This window comes from Musa acuminata, chromosome BXJ1-8 (genome assembly GCF_036884655.1).
Source record: "Musa acuminata AAA Group cultivar baxijiao chromosome BXJ1-8, Cavendish_Baxijiao_AAA, whole genome shotgun sequence".
Taxonomy (NCBI): domain Eukaryota; kingdom Viridiplantae; phylum Streptophyta; class Magnoliopsida; order Zingiberales; family Musaceae; genus Musa; species Musa acuminata.
The window spans coordinates 27,627,501-27,638,494 of record NC_088334.1 but is presented as its reverse complement, the minus strand read 5'-3'; the positions used below and the strand labels follow the sequence as shown (position 1 = coordinate 27,638,494).

The window sequence follows — 10,994 nt, the reverse complement described above, 5'->3', positions numbered from 1 at the left end:
GTTTTACAAGGATGAAGATGCTAAATTAAATGAAATAAGAAAAATGCGTGTCTGCAAAATTTGGCACATATGATGGGCTGGGCTTGTAACATCATAAAACCCTAAATGCAGATGGTGCGGATTAGACCAGGCCTTAGACAAAGTAGCGGAGAACAGCGAGTTCGGAGAGGGATAAAACGCCGCCAAACCCTAATCGCCAACGAATTCCGCATTTGCTCCAAAATCTTTCGATATCGATGGCGGAAGCACAGAAGGAGCAGATACTCGCCGACGATCCCTTTCACGACGTCGGAAGCCTATTGCTCGACCCATCCCCCTCGGATCCACAGCCGGCGGCGGTCCCGTAAGTGCTCTAACCCCAGAATTGGATTTTAGATCGATCGCGATTCGTTTTTTTTACCCCTTTGTGTCTCTTCTGTGGCGCAGGTTGGCGCTGGAAGAGAGATTCGCGCTGGTGAGGAGCGTGGGGGAGGAATGCATCCAGGAGGAGGAGCTGATGAATCTTCTCGCGAAGAAGCCAGTTCCTGTCTGTTATGATGGATTCGAACCATCTGGGAGGATGCACATCGCCCAGGTTCGAATTGGTCTCTTCTTCTTGAATTCACTACCGATTTACCATATCGTCAGCTTTTCTGGTGTGAGGGGAACCGGACCTGTTCTAAATTTGATTGATTTGCCCCCAGTATTGCGGAAAGATCTGCTTTTGAGTTCAGTAACTGCTTGCAGATACGAAATAAAGTCATTAATTTATCGGTGAACAGTTTGCTTCTATGTAGCTTTGTGCTATAATTGCACCATTCTGGGATATGCTCAATTAAATTGCTTGTATTTAACCTCCTAACTTATGTTGAATTAGAATATATCTTAATCTGGGTGTTTGATTACCAGATTCTATGCGTAGCAGGTTAATACACCATGCTTGTTCCACCTAATTGATATCTAATTATGAACAGGGAGTTATGAAGACGATCAATGTGAACAAGCTGACTTCAGCTGGGTGCACTGTGAAAATCTGGATTGCTGATTGGTTTGCACAGCTAAACAACAAGATGGGGGGTGATCTGAAGAAAATCCATACAGTTGGTCGTTATCTTATTGAGATCTGGAAAGCTGTAGGAATGAATCTCGATAAGGTGGAATTTTTGTGGTCCTCAGAAGAAATTAATAGCCGAGCACATGAGTATTGGCCTCTTGTAATGGATATAGCTCGGAGGAATACACTCCATCGCATAATAAGGTATGCAATTGTTTATGTCTCTGTAGAGCATGTTGAAACCTATGATGATTATGCTGACACTAGGCTGATTGCTGATTTGTAAAGATCTAATGGTGTTCAGGTGTAGTCAGATAATGGGCCGAAGTGAAAAAGATGAATTGACAGCGGCTCAGATTTTGTACCCATGCATGCAATGTGCTGACATATTCTTCCTCAAGGTTTTCTTTCCTATGCTTCGCTGGATTGGTTGTTTCTTGATCTCTCTATATATATTCGTTTTCTTACATATCGCATATCAATTGAAGGCATTTTGACTTATTACTCATTTTACATTAAATAACACCTTTTCAGGCCGACATATGCCAGTTAGGCATGGATCAGAGGAAAGTGAATGTGCTTGCAAGAGAATATTGTGATGACATCAAAAAAAAAAATAAGCCCATCATTTTGTCACATCGTATCCTTCTATGCTTTACTATATATGTTATGTATGTGGAAATTTCTCAAGATGAGATTTTCTGACAATTAGCTTTGAATGAAATGCAGATATGCTTCCTGGTTTACAGGAGGGCCAGGAGAAGATGTCAAAAAGTGATCCATCTTCTTCCATTTACATGGAAGATGAGGAGGTATATATATTGGACTACAAAAAGTTGTTGTTTAATGACATATCTAGGAATTCTGTGGACTAATCACAGGCATTGGGAACAAGTTCAATCTGATCAAGATCATTCTGATCAAGATTTAAACAAAAATACAAACTTTTTTTCCATTTGATTTTTTGGCATTTTGGTGGTCTTGGGAAATAAATGAAGGGACTAACCATTGTTGGACCATGACATTATTAGGATAATATGGCCTTCCATGAGGTTGGTGAATGTCCAGTATTTTTGCTCTCGAAACTCAAGAAAGAGAGGTGCTGGAGTATGCTACAAAATATAGGTGCTCATAACTTTAGATATAACAAGCAACTTTTTTTGGAGGCCAAAGACTTCACAATAATAATATTGCTGGTAGACAATAATTAAGTGTCCATTAGAGGTTTAACAATCCCTTGTGAAATCTGTATGTTATGCTGCCAGGGTAGCTTTCAGGAGTTGATAGACATGGAGTTAAAATTAGAAGTGTAGAAATCTTATACATAGATGAATCTCAATGGTTTTTTTTTAACTGAGCTATTAGTTTGAAGGCTTCATGTTCTACATCATTAAATTATCAAGGCTTTCTGATAGTGACTCTATTGATAGTTTTGGTCACGATAGGGGTATATAATGATTTCAAGTATCACTATTGACTGTTTGTGCTGGTTGTAAAAATCATTCCAACATGGTGCTAGCACTGGACATGTCATGTATTCTTCTTATTGTGTTAACATGACCGTTGAAAATTTCTCTTTAAGCAATGATAATTTGAACCAGGCCATAATTGGACTAGACCACATGTATTCATATTGCAGCCCCTTTTCAATCCTTTATCTTGACTCACTGATTGATAGCATCATATCCACAAACGAAAGCACATCAGATGCATCCTGATCTGCTGATCCATCTTCAGTCAACCGGTGGTTGGATATGATCAATGTTGCAGGAGCCTATGTTCATGAATCTTTTATATATATATGTGTGTGTGCATGCATGTGTGTGTGTGTATGCGTATGTATGTGTATGTGTATATATATGTATGTGTATATGTATGAATATGTATATATATGTATATACACGCACACATATGTGTGTGTGTGTGCGCTTACAGAAATTTTTAAAAGATAACCAACCTATGTTGAATTTTTCATTTATATGGTTGTTGCGTTTGCCTCACATGTTACAACTTACAACTATTTATACTTGTTCTATTATTACTAAGCATGAACTAATGTCTTTCCATGCTTGTTTAATTAATAAATTGTGTCATATGTGAATGTTACTTAAATTCCTCTTTCTGCACCTTGCATAAATTTGCAATTAACATCAGTTTCTCTTGTAGGGTGAAGTGAATGTGAAGATAAAGAAGGCTTACTGCCCACCAAAGGTTGTGGAAGGGAACCCATGCCTGGAGTACATTAAATACATTGTTTTTCCATGGTTTGGCCATTTTGAAGTTGTGCGGAAAGAGGAAAATGGTGGAAACAAGTGAGGCTCTGTCAGCATTAAATAAGATAGTTGCATAGGAAGAATACTGTGATTATGTTTTTTTAATATTGTTATGAAACTCTTTGTCTTGAAAACATAATGCCCTTTTGTTTATAGCATTTAATGTTCACAATCTCTCAACAAGCAAATAAATCATAAACTTCATACTAAATATTTTGACTGATTGTATTTATTATTTCTGCACATGCTTTATGATTGCATAATAAGCGTGCCTGTGCAGTTTTCCTTTTGATGAATAGTAAGCTTGGTCTTCCAGAAGTAGTCCTCTTGTTAGGTCTAATTCTATAATTTCATTGTGGAGCTCTGCAAGCTTCTTTTAAAAATTTGTGTTTGGTCTGCAGATAATGCTTTAAGTGCAGCCTTTAGATTTCAGTCCATTGGGAATAGTTTCAAATTATGTTTTCTAAATTTTATTTTTTCATGAAGGACATACAACAACATGGAAGAACTAATATTGGACTATGAGAGTGGAGTATTACATCCAGCTGATCTGAAGCCTGCTCTTTCAAAAGCACTAAATCTTATATTGCAGGTATCACTAGCTTATGTCTTTTTCTTTTCCCCACATGTATCCTGGATTTAATGGGTTGCTGTATTTCTAGAAATTTTAAGTGAATCTGGTTTCCAAAATTACTTGTAGGTTCAGTTCAGTTTTCAAGTCTTGTGCATTCAATGCAGCCTTTATCCTTACTATTAGTATGTAAAACAAGCTTAAATTTAAGTAGCGTCAACATATGATTTTACTCGGATAACGAATCTTGGAGGTCAGTAAACATGATAGTTATATCCATGGTTTATCCTTTTGTCTCGACCAGGTGTTTCGGTCCCTGGCCTCTACATCGGTACATAATACTGTTGTATTGTTATACCATATTGTCATGGACTTTGTTGGAATTGTCTAAGTCGTGAGACACCCTTGCGGCAAACTCACGGACTTAGCTGGGGTTGCCTAAGTTGTGAAGTACCCTTACGCTAACTCCTTGGACTTAGCTGGGATTGCCTAAGTCATGAGGTGCCCTTACGACATATACGTCCGCAAAAAGTCAGCCTAGTTGCAATCTCGTACAGGTCCCAAAGGACCTGTAAAACAAAAAGTTGATTAGTTTGAAAACGAGTGACGAACAAGTCTTGACGTCTTGCGAAGAGGGAAGCTTTACAAACAATTCAGTGAGCACCTTGAGTGCAAGAGAGAAAAGAGAGGAAGGAGAAAACAAGGACTTTAGAAGGTTGAACAAACAGTTGCAAGTCCACAAACAATTGCTTACCGGGTGTTAGGCGTGAAGGCAAGTTCTCGTCAAGTTAACGTGCCAACTTGTGAAGATTGTTTAACGCCCGACACCTGGTGAGTAGTTGTTTGTGGACTTGTAATTGTTCGTTCAACCTTCTAAAATCCTTGTTTTCTCCTTCTCTTTTCTCTCTTGAGAGAGTGGATAATTTGAGGCTTTGATACCATAATGTCACGTACTTAGCTGGTTTTGCCTAAGTTGTGCAGTATCCTTGCGTGTCCATCCCCAAAGGTCAACCTCCTCGAAACCTCCTATGGTCCCTTGGGACCTATAAAAGAGAAAACAGGTTAAAGAAAGCATCTCACTCGGGATCCACAAGCAATCACTTCAGCAAATACTTTATAGCTATTGCAAATTATAAACAGACTTCACAAGCTTTGACCGGTCGTACAACAAAAGGTCTAAAATGGTTCACTATAGGTCGAAATCCCCACAAGTGTCCACATGACACAATCTTTGTTTGCAAGCCTAAGACGACCATCAAAACCAAAGAAAATGGGGCTGCTAAGCCTACTATCAACCTTTTACATGTTGTGCAAAGTATGAATAAAACCGAAAGACATGAACATACATGAGCATTACATCAAACACCTTGTTTACAGTTTTGTTCGTGACATTCTTCCTCATTTATTCATTCGAGGTCCTCGTCGAAGCCTTTGTAGACGTTGCATCTCCTCGCCTTTGTTGAGTCTTCAATCTTCTGCTCTAATTGTAATGCGCCTCTTGTCTCTCAACTGTACTCCGCCGTTGTTGTTGAGTAGTCGAACTTTGATCTACCGTACTGCTTTTAACTCGTCAATGATTCTGACTCTAGTGTGGGGTCGGCTGAATTGTGCCGATCCTTGTTGTTTCCTACAGATCTCTTAGATGAAGGAAAAGATTATCCTTAGCATGCGCTAGTCTCTCATATGCTTCATGCCGCTTGAACTAGGTGGATGCTTGTTGGAGCTTTAACGAGCATCGCCTTACAGACTTTAAAGTTTTTAGGACCTCTTGTCACCACCACACCACCCCCCCCCCCCCCCCCCCCCCAATTTTCACATTTAGGAGGTCTGAACTTATCTTAAAATCGATAATATTATAATTTGACAATAATCCATGATCCAAACATACGAGGCCACTAAGAAAACATTGAAGTCAAAAATTCACCTCTATAATCCATAATTCATAAAACTTATGCAGTTTATAATCATACATCATATCACTTAATGATTCATAAAATCTGAAGCCAACTCAACTAAACCATATCCACATCATAAATCCACAAGTATGGGAATCTATACAATCACAAAACTAGCATGTACCACATGTTTATATCATTATATAAATTAAACTTAACATTCCCAAAATCTCGACGTGAGAGGTACTTTTCAAACGTTTACAAGATACATCAATCTACGTTTGTGGTTAATATTTTATTACACATAAAATGTACTTATACATCAACAACCTATAACTACGAAAGATTTGTCCCAAAATCTTCTAGCTTTCCATTGCCTTATCCCAATTAAACACTTTAAGGAGCGACAAGTTATCCTGAAAAATTTATATAGCAACGGAGTGAGCATATAAAGCTTAGCAAGCGACTAACATATCCATGACAAAGAGGATAGTTTCAAAGAAACAAGGTATCAAAGTACAAGGCAGAGATATAAGAGTTTATAGATAGCCACTCATCGAATGTAGAATTACAATGTCGTTTCGTTCGAAGCATGTTTTGTTCATAACAATGAGGAAAGATAATTGAAGTATATCATTAGCATAAGGGAGCATTTTAGAGCATATCCATGACATATTGAATATTTCAATACATATCAAAGACGTGTAAACATTTCGAAGCATATCAAAGAACAAATATGAAACAAAAGCTCAAATGTCATATATGACGTTGTATTCATTTTATCTTATCCAAAGCACGCATAGACACATAACTAAAGCTTTGGATATCATATTAAACACATAGAAGGTGAAGCGGAATCATAACATAATATGGCCCATCCATTTCTGAATGACCACCAAACATAAGTCTCCCACGTTTGGGAGCTCCATCCACTCGCGTCTGAGGGAAGTCATAGGGGGCCGATAAAGCATCGCGGGCTCTAGCATAACTTCCTTTACCATTTCTAGCAAAGGTTCACATTATCTCACAAACACCATAGTATAAAAAGGACATTGTGAACAATAAAATTAGCACATATCGAAAGCACATACGGAACAACGGAATGCATGTGCCTATACAAAACGTTGCGATACAAACAAAGTTTACATAACAGATTCCGGTAAGCAAATACTTGTAGGACAAGAGTATGCAGGAATTTAAATTTAAAGCAATAATGTAAAGCTCATTTGAAGTAAGGATTTTAGTTGAAATCAATTTCCGATAAAGATGAAACAAGAATAGGCAGATTCGACAAAAGCTCGATTTTGGTAGAATTTGAGAGACATGTTTCATAAACTATTTGAATCACCAATTATGCTCCAATTTACACAAAATATTTGTCATTCGAAAGATGTGTCAATCTAGTTTTAGATAAATCATATTTTGTATGAATTTGAGTTTCCAACAAGGAGTTATAAACGGTTTAGTAACCAAAGGTCAGAGAACATTATCTCTGTTTTATAAAATTCATAGAGTTGATTAAAATAGATGCTTCAATAGGCATTTATTCTCTAAATCTTTTAAATCAAGTACGCATTAGAATGATTTATGAGTCTAGTTTCTTATAAATCATGTTTTGCATATATCAGAGTTTCCAACAAAGAGTTATAAGCAAGATAGTACTGAAAGGTTAGAACCAACAATATCTGTTTTATAAATTTCATAGAGTCAGTTGAAATAACTGTTTGGATAGGTAATTAGACTCTAAATTTGTCAATCTTGGTATTAAAAGAAAGAGCCGTGAGTTTATTTTCAGATTAATTTGATTTTTCTTAAATCAAAGATCGGTACAGAAAGTTATGGCTAGAACAATACAGAAATGTCAAATCTTAAAAAATTTTAGATTCACAATTTTATTCCTAAACGACAGAAATATCATGTACGAAGTCAAAATCTTTCAAATTTTATAGAATTAAGATGAAATCAGAGATCAAAATTACTATAGGAAGGGGTTAGAACATTTGCCTTAAAAAATTTGATTCCCAAATGTGGGGAATTGATGCAAAACCTCAAACCAAAGCAAGTTTCTTCTTCTACTTCAATTCCTCTTTCCTTCTCTTCTCAAGCCTACGCTGGTTGCAGTAAGTATCCCTCATTTGTTAAGTTTTCTTTTAATTTCTCCTCTAAATACTTAGGTTTGGCTAACACAAGAATTGCAAGGTGGCATGCATGTATAAAAGAAACTTAAGTGTCATCCATAGAACAAATATAGGTGGCACCATCCTTAGGTTAACTTGTGACATGTTCTTCATTTTTTTTAAACTTAATGTGAATCTTTGACAAATCATATCAGTTTTTTAAGATTCACATTTAGACCCCTAGTCATAAAATTTTAATATAAAATCATTCAATGCAAAAGAATTATTAAATAATCCTTATATTTACAAATAGGTCCTTACATTACAAATAAGTCTTTACAAAATTTAAAAAAATGAGGAATGTTACACTTTTCCCTCCTTAAAAGAAAATTTTAGTTATCTAAGTTTATCATACCTCCTTCAATGAAAAGATGTAGATAAATTTTCTTCATTTCTTCCTCTAGCTCCCAGATTGTTTCCTCCCCAGAATGATACCTCCAAACCATTTTAATTAGAGGGATGACTCGATTCCTTAGGATCTTTTCTTTTTTATCAATAATCTGAGTGGGCTCCTCCACATAAGATACGTATTTATCAATCACAATCGGCTTATACTTAATGATATTAGAGGGATCATGTATATACTTTCTAAGCATTGAAACATAAAATATATCATGGATATGATACTACGATGGTGGCAATGCAATCCCATAAGCGACAGAATCAATTCTCTCAAGGATCTCAAAAAGTTCAATAAATCTTGGGCTTAACTTTCCTTTCTTCTCAAATTTTACAATGCCTTTAGAAGGGGAGACCTTCAGGAATACAAAATCCTCGACTTGAAACTCAATATCTCGTCTTTTGTTGTCAGCATAACTCTTTTGATAACTCTGAGCAGTCTTTAACCTTTTCCTTATAACTTGAATTTTCTCAGTAGTCTCTTGTACTTTATCTGGTGCTAATAACTTTCTGTCACTAACTTCTTCCCAACATATGGGCGTTCTGCATTTTCGCCCATATAAAGCTTCATAAGGAGCCATCTGAATACTTGAATGACAGCTATTATTATAAGTGAACTCAATAAGAGAAATTTCTTTTTCTCATTCACCTTTCCAATCCATAACATAGGCTCTAAGCAAATCCTCAAGTGTTTGAATGGTTCTTTCTGATTAACCATCGGTTTGAATATGATAAGCAATGCTAAACTTGACTTTAGTGCCCATAGATTCCTGTAATCTTCTTCATAATCTAGATATAAATCTGGAGCCTTTGTCCTTTGGAACACCATGAAGTCTTACTATTTCATTGATATATAAATCTGTAAGCCTATCAAGAGAATAAGTTATATTAATTGGTAGGAAATGTGCAGATTTGGTTAACCTATCAATGATAACCCAAATAGCATCATGCTTTCTAGAGGTTCTGGGTAATACTGAAACAAAGTCCATAGTAACACACTCTTACTTCCATTTAGGAATATCTAAAGGTTGCAACAAACCTCCTGGCCTCTGGTGTTCTGCTTTGATTTGATGGCAAATCAAACACTTTGAAACATACACTACAATCTCCTTCTTCATGCCTTCCTACTAATAATGACTTTTGAGATCTCTATACATCTTAATGCTACCAGGATGTACGGTGTACTTTGAATTATGATATTCTTTTAGGATTTGGTTCTTAATATCTGGGTCATTTGGAACACATACTCTATCCCCAAATCTCAATAGGTCATCCTCTGAAACTTGAAAATTTAGCTTTAATCCCTTTTTTACTTCATTCCTCAAGTAGATTAAACATGGATCTCGTAGTTGTCTTTCTTTAATTTGTTGAATGAGATCATATTACACTTGGATGGAGGCCATCAATATCATTGAGTCTTGCCCTGTTCTCATAACATTCAAATCATAATTTTCTTCTAATAATTTTCATTGCTTCACAACCAAAGTCGTCATAAAACTTATAGATTTTCTACTAAGTGCATCAACTACAACATTGGCTGTAGTGGCATAGATATTCTATTTAGGAAGAGTACTATGATAAGTCAGCTAAAGTGGGTGTAGGCCTTGCCTTTGTTTTCTTCTGTTTTGTCAAGGCTAATGGAGGGTGAAAACCTCCACCCGAGGAAGTGTCCTTTGGTACCACGACCACGAGGATTTTGAACTCAGAACGCCTTCAAGAAGATGAGGGAACTGACCACTTGGCCAATACCTGATGGTCTTTATTTGTAAGCTTAGTTACTTGATTTCCATGTCAGCTAGTCTGTGATGTTTTCCTATCGAATTTGCAAGAGTCTTCGATAACAGTTCATGCTAGATTTCAGTTACCTCTCTGTTGATATCTTTTCTGAACTATTACTTTGTAGGTTGACTTGCGATTTCAGCTTGTGTTTGTATCTCCACCTCTTTTGACAGCCATTACAACCATGACTGTTATCACCTGGGAAAAGGTTTAGAGAATGTGTACCCAAAAATTGAGACCTATATGCTCACCGATAGTAGCGAATGATGACCATGAAGCCTCCGAATCTGTAGGATGAGGTGAGACATGTTGGAGGTGGTTGTGATTAGAGTTTAGGTCTAAGTTTGTACAAAAGTAGTGTGGTCCAAGTTGGTATAGTTACTGGATCGATTTTAGAAACCGGGGCCGTGGTTGGCTTGCTTCTTGTTTAAGCGGCCTGCTTGGAGGATGGCTAATTTTTCTGCTAAACTTGTTTTTCTCTGAATTATCAAATGAATAGTTTACTGCTGATGAGTAAGTTTGAACATGGCAATATGCACATATACTTTAAGCCTGCTGAAGCAACTTTTATGTTTGATTCAAGTTCGATGCTCGGCCTTAGTCATTTCATTTTTGCAGCCTGTACGTGATCATTTCAAGAACAACAGCGTGGCTAAAGACCTCCTAAAAAGTGTCAAGGTATGATTGTGTACCTTCTACACCTCCTGGAAAGTGTATTATTGGTTTCATTTAATTAATGCCGTGGTATTTGTTTTGCAGGCCTACAGAGTAACCCGTTGATTCTTCCGATGTGAGGCTCTGCTGTATGGAATTATGAACCATGAAACACATTTTAATTTATATCAATTTCACAAATATCGGGTGGGC

The 10,994-nt window shown here is 36.7% G+C and overlaps 1 protein-coding gene across 1 annotated transcript in view; it reads left to right on the top strand.

Moving 5' to 3' along the window:
- Positions 1–131: 131 nt before the first annotated feature.
- LOC135587690 (tyrosine--tRNA ligase 1, cytoplasmic-like) overlaps positions 132–10,994 on the top strand; it is a 10,867-nt gene continuing 4 nt past the window's right edge. Inside the window, exons 1-10 of the mRNA XM_065079361.1 lie at positions 132–343; positions 427–574; positions 954–1,237; positions 1,338–1,434; positions 1,568–1,673; positions 1,763–1,845; positions 3,200–3,345; positions 3,793–3,898; positions 10,746–10,805; positions 10,887–10,994. The exon at positions 10,887–10,994 is cut by the window's right edge and continues 4 nt beyond it. Coding sequence (XP_064935433.1) covers positions 237–343; positions 427–574; positions 954–1,237; positions 1,338–1,434; positions 1,568–1,673; positions 1,763–1,845; positions 3,200–3,345; positions 3,793–3,898; positions 10,746–10,805; positions 10,887–10,907 — 1,158 coding nt within the window. The 5' untranslated portion in view covers positions 132–236 and the 3' untranslated portion in view covers positions 10,908–10,994. The remainder of the gene's footprint in view (positions 344–426; positions 575–953; positions 1,238–1,337; positions 1,435–1,567; positions 1,674–1,762; positions 1,846–3,199; positions 3,346–3,792; positions 3,899–10,745; positions 10,806–10,886) is intronic.